Source organism: Equus caballus, chromosome 5 (genome assembly GCF_041296265.1).
Source record: "Equus caballus isolate H_3958 breed thoroughbred chromosome 5, TB-T2T, whole genome shotgun sequence".
Lineage (NCBI taxonomy): Eukaryota > Metazoa > Chordata > Mammalia > Perissodactyla > Equidae > Equus > Equus caballus.
In genome coordinates, this window is record NC_091688.1 from 84,032,716 (window position 1) to 84,052,151 (window position 19,436).

Genomic DNA, 19,436 nt, shown 5'->3' on the forward strand with positions numbered 1-19,436 from the left:
TAAATTTATGTTTAAATATTTTCATTTTGTGCTTTCCCCATATAGCAAGTCTGTAATTTGATTAGTACAATTGTAGTTTAATTTTAAGTGATTGTTGAATTTGGTAATATTTTCCCTCTTGGACTTTTTAAAAACAAAGCATTTATGTTTTAATAAATTCAGTCTTGTCTGCAGTAGAAATTGCTAACATATACAGTATTTCATTTTAATAATTAGTTAAGGACTTCAATGGAAATATTTAATGTACAATGTGTAAAATAGAAGTCAGAATGTTAGATTAAACTCCTTAATAATTTAATGAAACAGAGCAATTCAGTATACTGGGGAGCTTTTTTATGCTGTGACAAAATAGATAGCTTGTAGACTAAAGCAGGTCTCTGATACCGTAGAATTTTTAGAGCAGTAAACCAGTAGAATTGTACTACAATTTACAGTACAAGGCAATGCTTTGTCTAGTTTATCAAACACTCCATTTCTTATTAGTTGCTTACCAGAAAAGCCTAGCAGGCATACTTAAAATAGTCCTTTCTCTCTAAAGAAACCACTTCTTTGTTATTAGACACATAAAGAGGGGTGGAGGGAGAATATTGTATTGATACTTTAAGGAAAGGGTATTTAACCTATTGATTTTTAAAATGAATAAAGCTTTTTTTCTCATTTCTAGTATAGTGTAGAGTAGCCTCCAATATTAGGGTCATTAGGGATCTTTATAAGGAATAGTTAGATAAAGTAGGAAAAGTTAATTTAAACTTTAAATAATTGGGATAATACTAGCTTGTTTCTTTAATGCAACAGTTTAAATTTGTATAATAATAGATTTTAGAAGATTTTTAATTTTGCTTTGTTTGAAAGCTTACTAGGAACAGGTTCAAATATAAAAATGAAACTGGTTAGTCTGTACATTTTTTTTTTTTACTGGGAGATTGAAAGTTTAAGGTTAAATAGAATAACTTCTTAATAATAGTTGAGAAAACGTCTTTAAAAATATGGACAGAAAAATGTTTAGAAGGATGGAGAGGCTGAAAGTGTAGTATTTATGAGCACTGGCTCTGAAGAACTATGCTTAGGTTTGAATCCTGGTTCTGCCACTTACTAGCTATGTTATCTTAGACAAATTAGACACCTCTGTGCGTAGGTTCCTTATCTGGAGAATAGGGAGCTAGTGGTATCTTAACTCATAGGGTTATTATGAGAATTAAATGAGAATCTGTGGATACTAAGTATTAAATTAATTTTTCATATGTTGTCTAGCTCAATAAGTGTTGGCTGGTGTTATTGGCTTTAATAATTAAATATTAATTTAATAATTAAATATTTAATTTTTAATAATTAAATATTAATCATTTCATATTAAACTACTTGTAGTAGTATTTTACCATGGTATTTACAATGCTTAATCTCTTAGTAGTGCAGTTTAGGCTATTGTTTACTTTATTTATACTTTTTTGTATCTTTTAAAAACTTTTTGTAAACCTCGATAATTTTGACGTTAAGAAAAAAATGAAGCTATTTTTGTGTGGAGAAAAATTCAAAAACATTTCAATGCATTGTTCTTTATGAAAACTGAAAATTATAAGAAAACTTATTTATATCTCTGCATTGTTGTTTAATATGTTGAAATTACAAGGAAAGGCCCTAATTTAGCTTTTGAAATTCTAGGGAATTATTGTATACAAATAAAACAAGAAAGAAAATGTCTTTACCGTTTTGAAAATTATTTAGTTAGATTTATGATGTTCAATATTTGGTTATTCTTGGTTGTCTAGAGTTTATTCTATATAATATTTGGTGATGTGTTCTAATAGAATTTTAGAATAAGGAGGGGCTCATTCTTGTCAAAATTATAAACTTGTTTTTAACTTTCTTTTAAACCAGCACTGTTATGCGATAAAATTTAGTTTTTAGAGGATTGTAGAGGAAACATTCTTTTTTTTTTTTTTTAAGATTTTTTTTTTTTTTTTCCTTTTTCTCCCCAAAGCCCCCTGGTACATAGTTGTATATTCTTCGTTGTGGGTCCTTCTAGTTGTGGTATGTGGGACGCTGCCTCAGCGTGGTTTGGTGAGCAGTGCCATGTCCGCGCCCAGGATTCGAACCAACGAAACACTGGGCCGCCTGCAGCGGAGCGCGCGAACTTAACCACTCGGCCACGGGGCCAGCCCCTAGAGGAAACATTCTTATAGTAAGATTTAGGATTTCTAAGTAAACATGTTAAAATAGGAATGTGTTAAAATAAGTGTTTTAATATGTTAAAATAAGCATTAAAATAAGAAGCTTTCCAAATTTCCTCTGATATTCGCTGTTTACAGTTATAAAATAACGTACTCACTGAAGTATATTGCAGTGGGAAAGCTTTAGAAAGGCGCCTATATTACCCTTCCTCCAGATCTTCAGAATAGAAATGCAGATGGAGAGGAAGATGCTGCTGCTTACTGTAAGCCATTTGGAGATCCTTGATATTCTGCTTAAATATGTTAATGGAGAGGCACCTAAACTTATAACTAAGTCTCCCTATTGAGATGAGACAAGGGAGGAATTTTTGTCCCTGTGAGTCTGTTAAGTTGATGGTTTATAAAGTAGGAGTAAAAGTAGGAATGAAAACATATCAACTTATAATATCTTTTCTTTTTTTTAAGGTCCTGGGATCCTGCCTGCTACAAGTAAGACTGATTTGGGAGTTATAGAACCATCTTCTCCAAGCCCTAGCCCTATGAAAAAAGGCAGTTCAATTAATTGGTCTTTCCCAGATAAAATAAAATCTCCACGAACTGTGAGGAAACTTTCCATGAAAATGAAAAGGTTGCCAGAACTTAGCCGAAAACTGAGCGTTAAGGGAACCTTGAATTACGTACACGGTGCAGATAGTGCCCCTTCCTTGTCTAAATGTAACTGTCAAGGAATTCATCATAGTGTGATTCTCTCTTCTGGGAACACAACCACAGCTGCTAGGAGGAATGTTATCAGTCGATATCATCTAGATACCAGTGTATCTTCTCAGCACAGCTACCAGAAGAAAACCTCTGTGACTTCTAAGTATTCCTGCAAAGGAGGTTACCTCAGTGATGGAGATTCACCTGAGCTTATAACTAAATCTAGCAAACATGGATCTGAAAACAAATTTGGAAAAGGAAAAGAAATAATTCCAAACATCTATAGCAAGAATGAAATAGACATTGATGCTTTTAGACATTATAGCTTTTCTGATCAACCTAAGTGTTCACAGTATATTTCTGGGCTCATGAGTGTGCATTTCTATGGTGCTGAGGATTTAAAACCACCTCGGATAGATTCGAAAGATGTCTTTTGTGCAATTCAGGTGGATTCAGTAAACAAAGCAAGAACAGCTTTGCTCACGTGTCGGACAACGTTTTTAGACATGGATCACACTTTCAACATAGAAATTGAAAATGCGCAGCATTTGAAATTAGTAGTATTCAGTTGGGAACCCACTCCAAGAAAAAATCGAGTGTGTTGTCACGGGACTGTTGTTCTCCCCACCTTATTCAGAGTGACAAAGACACATCAGTTGGCTGTCAAACTTGAACCGAGAGGTCTTATTTATGTGAAAGTAACTCTTTTGGAACAGTGGGAGAATTCTCTTCATGGACTAGATATAAATCGAGAGCCAGAAATATTTGGTGTTGATATTCGAAAAGTTGTAGAGAAAGAGAATACAGGATTGATGGTGCCACTCCTGATACAGAAATGTGTTATGGAAATTGAAAAAAGAGGCTGTCAGGTATTATTTCACTGTGTTTCTCTACTACCCCCTTATCTCTTTGCCTAATTAGTTAATTAAATTTATTTATAGTAAGTCTTAGGGGAAGGAATTCAAGGTAAGGTATAACAAATCTAATGTAGACATTTTCTCATTCCTATTCTTTATTTTTATTGCGTTACTGTTTAGGGTGTAAGTCATACCTTCTCCTATGTTGTCAATGATGGAGAGCAGGCTAGATGGTTCCACAGTTTATGCTGATACAGAGCTGCAGGCACCATATGCCTAGAGATCAAGATTGCTTTACAATGGCATTCCTGGGAAAAGCCAGAGCTGATAACATAGGCAAAAACTAATTAATTTAAGGAATGTTTCTGCTGGTTTGACATTCCTGTGGTAGAGAGTTCCAGCAGTGAATCTTGTAACTCCTCTTCACTTTTAAAATTGATTCCCTGCCCTTATTCTCTACTTTCCCTCATCTTTGGAAAGCAGAAGCTTATCTGTCTCTTAACTTTGGGATAGCATGGAGGATGAGGAGAGGTCCTACTGATAAAACACATCTCATTCTCTTTTCCTTTTAAATAAGGTGAAAACAGCCCATTAAAACAAACAGAAAACCTGGTCTTATTTATAACAAGATATGTAAATATTAACCAGTTAGTAGACCTTATCTTTCTTTATTTTCATTAATACGTATAGATTATGACAGTGAGAATCAGCATATCACTGAGGATATTATTCTGAGGTACAAGTAATTGTTTATACTCATTTTTGCAACACAAATTAAGCCTAAAAATCACCATGTTCTGAGACATTTCTACTTTAGTGCTATCAGAATTTAAAACATTCGTTATAAATGTCAAGGGTAAATATCACAAAATCTGGAATGTGAATTTCTTTATATATAGAAAGGATTTTAAAATAGCCTTCCTTGAACTTAACATGGAAACTGTAGAAACAGCATAAGTTAGTAGAGTTTTGTATTAAGATGCAAGAGACTTGGATTCTGATTTCTCCTCCAATTATTAGCTGTGTGATGTTGGGCAAATCACTTAATCTCTGTGGGCGTTATTTGCTTGTATCGATGCAATAGGTTCCTGAAGCTAAGTAGGACATCTGAACTTTTGAAATGTCTTCTCAGATATGTGATTCTATCAGGTTGAGTTTGTGTTGTCTCGGTGGGAATGAGGCCTTTAGTTTGCAATCCAACATTGGGTCCAGTTAGTTTTTTCATAAAGTTCTATTTTTCCTCCATTTTTTTTTCAGGCAGCGTGTAGAGAAGTCAGAGATTAGGCAGGTTTTACAGCTAATTACTCAACAGAAACTTTTACAATTGAATATTAAATTAAGTAACTCAAATAGCACTGTACTTTTACAGTCTATTTTCTGAAATATTTTAAAAGAGCAGGTGTATAAGACTATTGAAACTTATTTTAAATGCCAAGAAAACAGTGCTTTTTATTTCTATACTTAACATTTAGAAAGATTTATTTTAATAAAGAATTATTTCCTGTGAAGTAAAAAAGGTACAGTTGGAACTGCACTTTTTTTTTTTTTTTGCTGAAGAAGATTAGCCCTGAGCTAACATCTGTTTCAGTCTTCCTCCACTTTATATGCGGGCTGCCACCACAGTATGGTGATGAGTGGTGTAGGTCTACACCCAGGATCTGAACCTGTGAACATGGGCCACCAAAGCAGAGCATGCTGAACTTAACCACCCAGCCACAGGGCCAGCCCTGGAACTGCACTTTTTAAACACCTTTTTGTTTTATCTCTTTTGCTTCTCCAAGCCCCCTGCACCCTGACACACACAGAAAGAGGCTTATTGTGCCTGCATTTTACACTGCATTTTACAGAACAGCACACTACTTAAATTTTGTTTACCTTTTTTTTTGCAGGGAAAAATTCACCCTGAGCTAACATCTGTTTCCAATGTACCTCTTTCTTTTTTTTTTTCTTCTCCCCAAAGCCCCAGTGCATGGTTGTCTATTCTAGTTGTAGGTCCTTCTGGTTCTTCTGTGTGAGCTGCCACCACAGCATGGCAAGTGACAAGCGGGTGGTGTGGTTCCACAATTAGGAACCAAACCCAGGCTGCTGAAGCAGTGAGGGCACCGAACTTTAACCACTGGGCCATCAGGGCTGGCTCTTGTTTGCCTTTTTTTTTTTAAGCACGCAATAAATATTAGTTATTATTAGTAATACCCATGTCACAGAGTTAGTAATGGTGGAGCTGGAATTTAAAACTAAATTTTCTGATTTTAAGGCTAGTGATCTTTATACATTTCAATCAGCCTTTTATAACAGCAAGCCCTCCTATCTCTGTAGTATTTTACAGTATACAAAGAGGCTTCACCTGCATTTTTCTTATTTGATTCTCACAGTAAGCTCTTTACTCTGTGCACACGTTACTTAGTTGGAGAACTGGAAGCTTGAAGAACAATACATTCACTCCGTTTACCTCCTCAACAATTATTAAGTGTATGCCGCATTCTATTAAGAGCGGCTTCTCCTAATGCTCCAGCTTCCTTCCATATTTCCAGTCATCTATTGTTTACCTTTTTAGTCAGTAATTATTCTTGTTTTTTTTTCACCATGCAAATCAGGTTTTGATAGTCATACCAAAATAGTTTGTGGCATCTTCCAAATGCTTTGAATGCTACTGTCACCCATCTCCTGCTTCCAAAGGGAAAAATTGCTATAGAAATCATACTCGTGGTCTACCCAGTAGAGAGTCTCTCTCTGATGGAAGCATCAAGCACGTACTTCAAGTGTTTGATTCAAAAAGTCAGCCTCTGAAGTTAGGGATATATCCTAAAATATCCTTTCCTTGGAATATCTATATTAGATCTTCCTTCCTTTATTCACCTTAAAAAATATGTATTTGTAATTTCAGCTTTTGGGATAACATGGTCCATAATTTATTACTTACTATTGAAGTATTCCTTTCTTCAATTTGTTCTAGGCTCGTTTCCTTCTCAAGTTCAAGGGATACATCCTTATTATGGGATTTTGTGACACTTAAGTATGCCTACACCAGAAAGGCTCTACTCAAGTTAGTTTCGTCTAATGTGATAGCGTTTCCTTTGATCCTGTTCAATATTTTAGTTTCATTTTTCTGGATCATCTACAGTTCTACCATGTCTTTCTTGCGATGATGTGACCAGCATAGCACATGCTGTTCTCAATGTGAATGCACTGTGAATGTGGATAAGAGTAGGAAATTTGAATTTTTTTTCCTCAGTACATTCCCTGGTTTCCCATATTATACTGATCCTTTTGAATGTAGCAGCACCTTGCATTACCTTCTCCTAGAAATAACTGTAGGTTCCTTACTATCTTTCAATTAATACTTAATAGTTATCATCTCAAATATTTTGGATAAATATCCCTGTATCCATATTGACAGTTTTCCTATATATCCTGTATTTCCCACCTTCTATAGTATATTCTATCAATTATTTGATGACTCAGAAGAAGTTAGTGTCATAAGTAAACCTGGAAAGTTCATTTGTGATTTCTTCCTCTAGATCATTTATAACATTTTAAAGTGATTCCTAATTCAAATCCTTGGGGATCCCCGTTGTTTGTTTTTACTTTATTTCTATCTTGAAATAACTTCTTTATCCATAACTTCCTTCACTTCAAGGTGATTGAACTTCCTAAATAGTCTATAATATGAAGTATAGGTGACACCCACTTATTTTCCTTAATTTTCTTGAAGGTTTATTCTTTTGAAAAACTCCAATTGCTTAATCAGGCATGTTTTCTCTTTACAGATACCGTGTTGATTTCTTCTCAAGAATTCATAGTGAACTTCTTAAGACTTGCTATTTTAGAACCTGTATGAACTGTTTAAAAAACAAATTTTTTTAGTGTAGCTTGAGGGGAAGGTGGATGGTGTCATGCATCTTATATACATTTGAACTAGAGATTTTATTTTACCTTTAATATGTTATTTTAATTGAATTTCCTCTATCACTTTATAGTCAATTAATTTGATAAGTTAAAAAATCCTAGGTTTGCTTTTGTTTCCTCCTGAGAATCTTTTTTTTCCCTAAAAAGATAACTTCATGCAAATAGTATACTGGAACCTTATTTCAAGTAGTGTATACTTCTTTGTGGATACATAAACTGAGTTTTAATGAGATTAAATAACTTGCCCAAATTCACCAAGCGAGGAGTGATGGAGTGGGGCTTTCTTTACGAATCCAAAACCCCTGTTTAACCACTGTGCTGTGTTACTTCAGTCTAGAGCAAAAGATATAAAAGGGCATATAAAAGGGCATCTTGGGGCATGGAGATATTGGTTGAACATATAAAACTAAACGGAAGAGATTTTATCTTTGTTTAAGGTAAGACAGCCAGCACTACAGAAATCATAGTATATTGTTTGAATTTAAATGAAAGAACGGAATGTTCTAATAAAACTAATGAATATAGTCTGTGGTGAGATTTCAAAAGCTGTGTTTGAGGTATTTTTAATTAAATGCCATTAGAACATAGTTGATTGCCAAGTTTATGTGATTTATACATACTGTACAATTACATTTTCTTTTTATCAAATTTACAGAATGTGGCCATAATTTTATTTCTAGGTAGTAGGCCTTTACCGATTATGTGGTTCGGCAGCAGTCAAGAAAGAACTTCGAGAGGCTTTTGAGAAGGATAGTAAAGCTGTTGAGCTCTGTGAAAACCAGTACCCAGATATAAATGTAATAACAGGTAAGAAATAGATTTTATATACACATACTGGAAAAACAACATCTGTAGGAGAGAGAACTGAAATACTATTTTGTAGCCTAAATTTAATTTGGTTTTATTCTGAAGTCTTATTTCCCTTCTTTCACAAACACTACTGTGTTGTTTTCTCTGGGGAGGTACCCGCCCTTCAACAGCTTCAATTCTTGGGCGGAAGTAAGACCCACAGTGAATTAGCTGTGGTAGCTAGCAGAAGGAAAAGGGTACCTTTTCTTCATAGAGGGATAAATAAAATGCCATCAGAGTTCAGTCTGACTGGAGCTTAGGTGATGTAAAGGCTTGACTATCTGGTCAGAGAACTTAGATTTATTTACTAGGCAGGGATGCATCAAAGATTTTTGAGCAGGGAGTGAAATCTTTAGAGATAGTCTTCAGGAATATTAATCTGGTAACTCTATGTAATGGGTTGAAGCTAGAAGAGACCAGAGGAAGGAAAACCAGTGAGGGAGCCTTGGCAGTAGTCCCAGCAAAGAGGTAATGAGAGCTGAAGGAGTCCCGTAGCGGTAGCAATAGGGGGAATAGAAGTGAAAGGATAGGAAGAAAGAGGGCCCAGACAAACATGACTTTGACACCTGGGTAATTGGGTACCATTAGAAGAAAGAAGAAAGCTGGGAGGAGAGCTACTGCTTTTAGTGGAGAAATGGAGAGAACGATGATAAATTGGGTTTCTTTTCAAACTTATATATTGACTTTGAGGTACCAATAGGAGACCTAAGTGGATATATAAAGCAAAGTTGAGAGTACTCATCTACAGCTAAGAAGAGGATGGAGTAGAATTTGAGGGGTCTTTTTATTTACCCAAGTGGTGAACGTAATCCAAGGTAAGCATGGGAAACACGCTTCCAGTGCACCTGAGAGCTGGGGGTAGAAAATGGCAGTTTGAGGGACATTGGGATGTAGTTGTAATTAACGCCTTGCAATTGTCCATTTGTTTGAAAAGACAGGAACTTTGAGGATCTCCTAACTTTGGAGGCAGGCAAAGGAAGAAGAAACAGCTAAAGAGACTGAGAGAAAAGGAGTCAGAAAGTTTGGGGAACAAGACAACAGAGTTTAAGGAAAAGTGTAATGCAGTGTCATTCTGTGGAGGGATCATGTAAGATGAGAACAGAAAAAAGACCTTTGAATTGGGCTATTAGGAGATTATTCATAACTAATTGATATCTTCAGGGACTACGGGCTTATAATTCCATATTTGTTTTTGTTGTTTTACTTTTTGTTAATGAAGTTTTTGAGCATGTACAAAAGTAGAGACAATACTGTGTTAAACCCTCTTTATCCATCACCTGGCTTCCATAAACAACACATGACCAAACCTGTGTCATTTATACCTCTCATTTGATTCTCTGCAAACTTGGATTATTATGAAGCATGTCTCAGATATCATATCCTTTCCCCTGCAGATGCTCTGCTATGGATCTCCAGATCTTCTGTGTATTTTGATAGCTCTTTCCCTTCTCTCTACTGTCAACTGCCATTTTTTTCCCATGTTATAGGGTGTTTCTCTCTTCTAATTTGCTTTCTTATTTTACATACAGTTAATTTTCTAGGTGAGAATTTGAGGAAAGTTCCACTTGCACATATTGAAGAGATTTTTCTTAGTTGAAATCTTCTTAAACCTTACTTTTGGAATTGAGGCCTTCTAAACAGTTGAGGTTCTCAATCTCTGAACTCTGAATGACTATATTCTCATAGAATATTTAATGTATACTCTTGGATAACCAAAACTTTGATCCTAAGCATTTTAATTCTAAGAGAAAACAAACCAAGGCACTTTTTCTTTCTTATAAATGTTAGCCAATCAGAAATAATGGTTACTTTTATTTTTGTAAAAGAAGAAGGCTTATCGTTTCTATAAGAAAAATATCATTTCTACAAAATAGTAGAATTTTTCCTTAATAATATGTAATTAACAAAATCCATTTTATAAATTCATTGAAGAGAAGTTTTATAAATAGCAATTCTCAGGAAACTACACTCTACAACTAAATGAAAGGAAGTTTTGTCTCGGTGAAGCCTTATCTTAGAAATAAAAATTATGTCAAACATGTATGATTTTAGAAGATGAAGTGATGTGGTTTGAATTGATTATTTGCTATAAGAGAAGGCCCGTAGTTGGAAATTTACAGCATATGCAGAAGATATGAACAACAGGTCAATGAACATTAGGTTTATATCATTCTTATCTAAAATCGAGAGTTTCCATAATTTATGAATTGGCTATTTCGTGGCTCTATTTTTTGTACTGTTCCATTTCAGTGAAGCTGTTTTTCAAAAGAACATAGAGCTGTTTTCTTTCTTGATAAAAAACCAATGAAATGATTTAATATTTGTCTGAGAAGGATCATTGGAAATGCAATAAATTATACAGAAGGTCTCATCTTGGCTCAAAATAAAGGGTATTGTTGATTTGGGAAATTGGCCAGTAATGGTGTTGCCTCATGTGTTTTTTCCATGTGAACTCACATTTCTGAGTAAACTTTGAAATATAATTAACAGTTCAGTAGGTCTAAAAAATGAGAAATTAATGAAGTGAATGAAAGAGTTTACTTACAGTTTAATGTGTTCTTAGTAGTTAGTCTGGAATACAGAATGAAGTGCTCCTGACAAACCAGATTTTTTCAATCAGATGCAAAATTTAAGATATGAAATCTATTCACACTTGTTATGGGGCTTACTTACCAGAACAATAGAAGAAATTAGAAAAGTCAAAATATTTATTACTTAGGGATTATTAGAAAAGAATAAATCTCTTGAGGAGGAAAATTCAGTTTGAATGTGTCTGCCCACTGTAAAATAGACTTCACATGTCAGTGCTACACAATCAGTATCTGGGTTCAGTACTTAAAAGTTCATTTGGCCATACCTTTTTCTGATTTTAATCCTACCTCAATTCTTTTATTTTCCTTTGAAAGAAAACTTGATCAGAAATAAGCCAGAAATTATCTTCAAATCATTAATAATTTTCTTCATTTACACATATTTAATATACATTTTTCCCATCATATATAGTATATGTTCTCTGATCTCTGGCACACTAACTTCCAAATTACTTCTGTTTGTCTTCATCTGAGTTGAACACAGACGTCTCAAGTATGTAAACACTAAGGAATGCAAAACATTGAGGAATGGTCATAATTTAGAAACGAAAATATACTGAGGCAGTATGTGAGAGCCATTTGATCTGAGTAACACGTATAGAGTATGCCTAAAGAAAGCAGTAAGTTCAAAAAGTGTACGTGAGGTAGGGTGGGGTAGATTAATGGATTTAAAAAATTAATTTATAGTACTAACTTCAGGAAATGTCAATGATTCTACATTCAGATCTACCTGCTCTAGTGTATCTTTATTATCTATGTAAGTTTTACCTGAGAAAGAATGATTCTCATGGTTCTCTACTTGTATATTCAATATTCTGGTTTTAGTGAGTTAATCTTTTGTTATGGTAGGTGCCGGTAGAGGATAAGGGCCATTTTCCCAGGGGACAGAGTCTCACCTGAAGAATGAGGTTATTTAATATATTAATCTTCATAGTCCTGCTATTACTAGTAGAAAGATGATATCCATCCATCCAACTATCACATATTGAATGCTTACTATATGCTAGATACTTTGCTAAGGCATCTGGAATACAATGATGTGCAAGAGATAATCTCTGCCCTCAAGAATATTAGTCTAAAAAGGAAGACAGACATAGAGATAGCTAATTATAATATATGAGGAGGAGCACCTATGGTTAACTGTTGGAGGATCTGGGGCCAGAGTTCTAGGCACAGAGAACAGGGTGAATTTTGTGATTGAGAATTAATAAAATACAGATACTACAAACCAGCCTCTGAGAGGTAGAAGTAGTTTTAGTGATTAGAATGTTTTGTTTCCTTTAGTGTGATGATACATGTATATCCCATCATGGGGATGAATAGAATTTTCCTGTGTAGTTGGCCCTCTGCATATGAAGGTGAGAGACATATGGTTTCGTATTATCTATTACACAGCAAACTTATGAGCAGCTTCAGAGGTATAGCCAGAACCAGTTCTTTATTTACCGATTATTGCCTGCATTTTCTTCAATTACATGATGCAAGATTTATTGTGTTGCACTAAGCTTCTCCATTATAAGTTTTCCCCAAGTCTCCCTTAAGTACCTCCTGTAGCATTAAAGATTATCACCATAAACTTATTATCTCAAGGTTTTTAGGTCGCCAAAGTGTTTGAAAGATACTAAGAAGTCAGTATGGTTTAAGATGCTCCTGTCTATCGCTAAGTTTTGGGGATAAGGCCATATAGCTAATTTTTACGTTTATGAGTAGTTAGTATATGTCAAAACACTGTGTAAATACCTCCTTTCTGTATCATTTTATAAAATATTTTATTTTTCCTATAAACTCTTTGTCTGCTTTTAGAAAAGGAACTATAACTTTTACTTCATTGAACATAATTTGCATTGAGCATACTTTAAGTGCTTAATATTTGTTAATTCTTTTTTATTTGCCCGCAAATTATAGTGAAACGATCTTGAATTTGGATTAATTTAAAGCTCCATTTATATTATGGTTGTTTAGTATATTAATTACATAAAAGATAATGATATTTGAAATATATGTTTCACTAAGTTATAAAGTTATCTTTTCTGGAGATCTTTTAGGTTTTAATTTAATGTAATTGCATTATAGGGCATGTCTCAGACTACCAGGGCATACTGAGTTTTGTTAGAACTAACAAGCTGAGCTTTGTCAAGGAGCAAATATGGAATCCTTTTTTTAAAAATCATGCCCTAGAGGGTTAGTAGTTTCTTTATTTGGCAGCTACAGAAAATTGCATTTCCACTTTCTAATTGTAACTCACTTGTCCTCTTTACGCTGAATGTTGTTATTCAGTGTGGGTAGGTTTAGACTGCAAAACTCATGATAGTAGTAAAGATCACATGGTATAAGTTAAGAAATAGGGATAAACAATTATTGCATGCCCTACTGTGTACAAAAGGCTTTATCGTTATCACGTGTTGATTGTTATGATATGCCAAGCACTTGATCATATCTCTTCATATACGTCAAGGAAGAAGTTTGGTCAGTATTCTCTTGGTTCCCCAGTTCTATTTCCAGATTATTATCTGTTCACTGTTGAGTAGAAACTTATACTCTCTTGAGGAATAAAGCTCTCTTGAAGCTCATGGCATATTCCTATACCACCTTTACTTTCCTATTTAACGTCATCTACAGAACTCTTGGACATTCCCATTTATTCAGTGAAGACTTTGATATCTCGCCTGCGGTTATATTTCCAACCAATGTTCTGCCACATCCTAAGTGATTTTAACATACAAATGACCAATCCAGAATCCATTTATTGAAAGACTAGCCCCTGTTGAACTATGTTTGCACCTTGTCAAGAATCAGCTTAGCATAAACGTGAGGATTTATTTCTGGACTCTCAATTCTATTTCATTGATCTATATGTCTGTTCTTATGCCAGTATCACACTGGTTTGATTACTGAAGCTTTGTAGCACATTTTGAAATTGGGAGGTGTTAGTCCTCCAATGTTATTCTTTTTCAAGATTTTTTGGACTATTTTGGGTCCCTAGCATTTCCATGTGAATTTTAGGGTCAGCCTGTAAGTTTCTGTGAGAAAGCAGCTGAGGTTTTGATAGCTTGTGTGTTGACTCTGTAATCGATTTGGAGAGTGTTGCCGTCTTAACAGTATTAAGTCTTCGGATCTATGAACATGAGATGGCTTTCGGTTTGCTTAAGTCTTCTTTAATTTCTTTCATAAATGATTTTTAGTTTCCAGAGTACAAGCTTTGTACTTCTTTTGTTAAATTTATTCCTAAACATTTAGTTCTTTTTCATGCTATTGTAAATAGAATTATCTTAATTTTCTCTTTGGACTGTTCATTTTTAGTGTATAGAAATACAATAAATTTTTGCACATTGATCTTGTAATTCGCTAAACTCATTATTAGTTCTATTAGCTTTTTAGTGAATTCCTTAGGTTTTTAGACATCTGAGATTGTCATATGCAAATAGAGGCTCATAGTTTTGCTCCCGTCTTTCCAAAGTAGATCCTTTTTCTTTCTTTTTCTTGCCTAATTGCCCTGGCTAGAACCTTCAATATAATGTTGAACAGCAGTGACAAGAGAGAACATCCTTATCTTCTTCCTGGTTTTAGAAGAAAAGCATTCAGTCTTTCACTATTAGTTATGATGTTAGCTGAGTTTTTCATAGATTTCCTATATCAAGTTGAGGAAGTTCCCTTCCATTCCAAGTTTATTGAGTGTTTTTTATCATGAAAGGGTGTTGAATTTTATTCAATGACTTTTCTGAGTCTTTTGAAATGATCATGTGGTTCTTGTCCTTTAGTCTATTGACATATTAATTGGTTTTCAGATGTTAAGCAACCTTGCATTCCTGAGATAAATCCCTCTTGGTCATGATGTATACTCTTTTTATTTTCTAATATGTTCCTGGATTTAGTGTGCTAGTATTTTGTTGAGAAATTTGTGGCTGTATTCCTAAAAGATATTGGTTGGTCTGTAGTATCCTTGTGATGTCTTTGTCTGGTAATGCTGGCCTTGTAGAGAGAGTTGGGACATGTTCTCTTCTCTCTTATTTTTGGAAAGAGTTTGTGAAGAATTGGTATTAATTCTTCTTTCAGTATTTGGTAGTATTTATCAGTAAGACCGTCTGGACCTGGGCTTTCTTTTGTGGAAAGTTTTAAAATTACTAATTCAGTCTCTTGTTATATATTCAATCTCTGTTCAGATTTTATATTTCTTCTGGAGTCAATTTCAGTAGTTTATATCTTTCTGTGTTCTAACCTTCACCTGAGTTATCTAATTTATTGGCATACAGTTGTTCATAGTATTCACTTATAATCCTTTTTATTTCTATAAGGTAGGTAGTGATGTCCCCTCTTTCATTCCTGATTTTAATAATTTGAGTCTCTCTCTTTTTTTCTTGGTCAGCCTAGTTGAAGATTTGTCAATTTAGTTGATTTTTTCAAAAACCAGCTTTTGGTTTTATTGATTTTCTCTACTATTTTTCTATTATTTATTTCATTAATTGCTACTCTGATCTTTATATTTTCCCTCTGCTTACTTTGAGTATAATATGCTCCTCTTTTTCTAGTTTCTTAAGGTAGAAACAGGCCATTGATTTGGGACCTTCCTTTTTTCCTAATGTAGACATTTAGTGTTCTAGATTTCCCTCTAAACTTTGCTTTAACTGCATCCCACAAATTTTGGTGTGTTGTGTTTTCATTTTCATTCAATTCAAAATATTTGTCATTTTCCGTTTGCTTTCTTCTTTGATCTATGGGTTATTTAGAAGTGTGTTAGTTTGTGTCAAATATTTAGGGAATTTTCCAGATGTCTGTCTATTATTAATTTCTCATTTAATCCCATTAAAATCATACGACATACTTCACATGGCTTGAATCTTTTTGTATCTATTTAGACTTATTTTAAGGCCTAGTGTATGATCTTTTGTGGTAAATGGCCCATTTGAACCCTTGAAAAGAAGGTGTATTGTAGTGTTTTTGGATATAATATGCTATAATTATCAATGCAGTCAAGTTGATTAATAATGTTGTTCCAATCTTCCATGTCTTTACTTGTTTTCTTTTGACTTGTTGAGAGAGGCGTGTTGAAATCTCTGACTGTGATTGTGGTTTTCACCCACCACCCATCCTCTAGTACCCCCTTTCCCTTAAAGACATCAGTTACACATATATTAGGTCACTTATAATTTGCTCTACAGCTCACTGATACTCCTCTGTTCATTTTTTCCAGCCTTTGTTTCTAATCTGTTTCATTTCAAATTGTTTCTATTGCTGTTTCTTCAAGTCATTAATCTTTTCTTCTGATATTAGTCTCATCCACTGTGTTTTAAACCTCAGACATTTTAGTTTTCTCTACTTGAAGTTTGATTTTTTTTCATACCTTCTATGTTTCTACTTAGTATGTTCAGTCTTTCTTCTTCCTTCTTGAACATATGAAATACCATACAATAACTGTTTTAATGTCTTTGTCTACTAATTCTATCCTCTTTGTTGTTTCTGGGTCAGCTTCAGTTGATTTTTCTCTTCATTATAGGTTATATTTTGCCTGCTTCTTTATATGCCTGGTAGTTTTTTATTGGATGTCAGACATTGTGAATTTTACCTTCTTGGGTGCTGGATATTTTTATATTCCTATAAATACTTTGAGCTTTGTTCTGGTATGCAGTTAAGTTACTTGGAAAGAGTTTGATTCTTTTTTAGTTGTGCTTTTAAGCAGAATGAGAGCAGCTTTTAAATGAAGTTCCTCTTTTTCTACTTCTTTGGTTCACTACTGAAGCAAAACCCTTCTGTTTACTTATATAAGTTTCCCATGGCTCCTGTAACAAAGTGCTGCAAAGTGGGTGATTAAAACAACAGCAATTTATTGTCTCATGGTTCTGAGGCTGGAAGTCCAAAATCAGAGTGTCAGCAGGGCCCTGCTCCCTCTGAAACCTGTAAAGGAATCCTTCCTTGCTTCTTCCTAGCTTTCGGTATTCCGCTGGCAATCTTTGGCATTCCTTGGCTTGTAGATAGATCACTCCAATCCTCTCTCTTCGCATAGTGTTCTTCCTGTGTGCATGTCCCGCTATGCATGTCTGTCTCTGTGTCCAAATTTCCACTTTTTATAAGGACACCGATCATATTGTATTAGGGCCCACCCTAATGATCTCATTTTAACTTGATTACTTCTGTAAAGATCCTATTTCAAACAAGGTCACATTCTAAGGCACTGGAGGTTAAGACTTAAATATATCTTTTTGTGGGAGACACAATTCAGCCTATAACAGGACTGTACCCAAATCCTATGAATTATCAAGTTTTCCACTTGATTGCTCAGAACAGGAGCTATTGCTAAGCTCCCAAAATTGTTCCCTCTAATCCTTTTTGTGTGGTTCTTTCCCCAGCCTTGGGTGGTTTCTTCACCTGCATGTGCTGATCAGTTCTTAGACGAAGACTCAGGAGATCCTTACAGATCTCCAGAGTTCTTTCTGGGCATCTCCTTACTCTCTAATACTCTGTCCTGCAAGCGATTGCCACTTTGACCTCCTTAGACTTCTAGCCTTCTCTCTTCAACTTATATCTATCAGTATCTATCTAACAGGTCTAGACCTCTTAGCTTCCTGGGTTTCCACTTCCTCACTGTGACCTGGAAAGTCTTTCCTGGGAGTAAGCTGGGGGCAGTTATGGGCACACCTTGTTTGTTTCCCATACCTCAGAGATCACTGTCCTTTGCCTGATGTCCAATATATTGGACATAGTTTTTTTCAGATATTTTGTCTAGTGTTCCCAGTTGTTGCAGGCAGGAAGGTAAATTTAGTCCCTATCGCTCCATCTTGGCTGGAAGCACTGGTCTGTTTTTCTAGCCTGTATCTGGGTTGCCAGTTGCTACTAGAAAAGCATCACACAAAGGTATATCTTGGTAGCAGTATAAATCTGTGAACTTCAAAATTGACTAGGCTCTCAGTGGCACTTGCTAATAATTATGTTTTCTTATCTGCTCACTCACTCTCTTTGTCTCATTCTCCAGAGTGTCTATTTAATATCTTGTTATTCCTCAAATCTTATTTCACCCATGTCACCCTTAGCATATGACCTTGCCTCCTAACCTGACAGAGAAGATAGAAGCCATCAGATGGGAACTTCCTCTACTTTGTGATCCAACCTGCCAACATGCCTTCTTTGGCATACATCCTTTCCACTTTTCCGCTATCCTTTCTGTAACAGTATAGAAATGATCATCTGTACATTTTGGACTAATTTTAATTCCTTCATGTGTTGTCAGAAGCCTCTTCTTCCTTTCTCTTTGGCGTCTTTGCTCAATTGATTATATTCCTCTCTCCTGGACCTTGAAAACCATAGTAATATCTTCTTTACGTTAACATTTAAATGTTCAAGTCTCTCCCATCTTAGAAAAAAAAATCCCTACTTTGATCCTCTGTGGTTATCACCTTCTCTCATAGCCAGATTTCTGGAGCAGGTTACCTGTCTTTCTTTCTCTTTCTCATTTCTTTAACATCCATTTGCTTCCTAACAAACTGCAACCTGACTTCTGTGTCTTTTATTCCCTAGACTGTGCTTACCAAGGTGGCTGACTTTCTTCTCTGGTGGACATTTTTTGGTCCTTGTCTTAAATTATCTCATTGTTTCTTATTCCTAGTTATAAAAGCCTGCTGCCTTAGAAGCACAACAGGAATTTTTTAAAAATACAGGGACATGAGCCCTGACCCTGGAGATTATGATTTAGTAGGGCTGCTGTAGGGCTCTAGAATCCGTTTTTTCAAAGTTCCTCAGGTTATTTCAGTATGTAGCCAAGTTTGAGAAATACAGTTCTCCATAATATTTAACACAGTTCTTACCTAATCTAACCATTGTTGGGTATCAATTGATACCATAGACTCTTTCTTGAAACATTTGTTCCTTAACTTCCTTGGCAGCATATTTGCCAGTCTCCCCCAATCCCATCCCGCCTCTTCTTACCACTCATACCTCCTTAGCCATTCTTCCTTAGTCACCTGTGGAAGATCCTCTTTCTGATTCACCCTTAAGAGGTGATATTCTTAAGGGCCTTTTTGTATCACTCTGTATGTCTCCCTGATAATCTCAATTATTCCCAGGTTTCCAGTTATCATCTCTAAGTTGATCATTCTCAGATCTGTGTCTCCAGCCATCCCTTTCCTGAGCCTCACATTCTTGTATCCAGCAACCTTGAATGTCCCATAGATACCTTGAGTTTGACATGTTCAAAATGAAACTCCTTTCTATCGCCTAAAACTTGGTTTTCCTCTTTTTTTCCTATAAGTAAAGCCACTACTATCCACCTAGATGCTCAAGCCCCAAACCTAGGAAACATTCTTACTCCTCCTTTTCCCTCAAAATTACAAGTGCATTTTTGGCTTAGTGGTCTTATTTTGTGAATTTATCCTATAGAC

General features: G+C 35.0%; 1 protein-coding gene across 5 annotated transcripts in view; it reads left to right on the forward strand.

Annotated features, from left to right (window-relative positions):
* Window positions 1-19,436, forward strand: part of SYDE2 (synapse defective Rho GTPase homolog 2) — a 49,240-nt gene that overhangs the window by 13,731 nt on the left and 16,073 nt on the right. For all 5 annotated transcript variants that reach the window (XM_023641743.2, XM_003365059.5, XM_070268756.1 and 2 more), the window contains 2 exons: window positions 2,634-3,736; window positions 8,311-8,437. In XM_023641743.2, coding sequence (XP_023497511.2) covers window positions 2,634-3,736; window positions 8,311-8,437 — 1,230 coding nt within the window. The remainder of the gene's footprint in view (window positions 1-2,633; window positions 3,737-8,310; window positions 8,438-19,436) is intronic.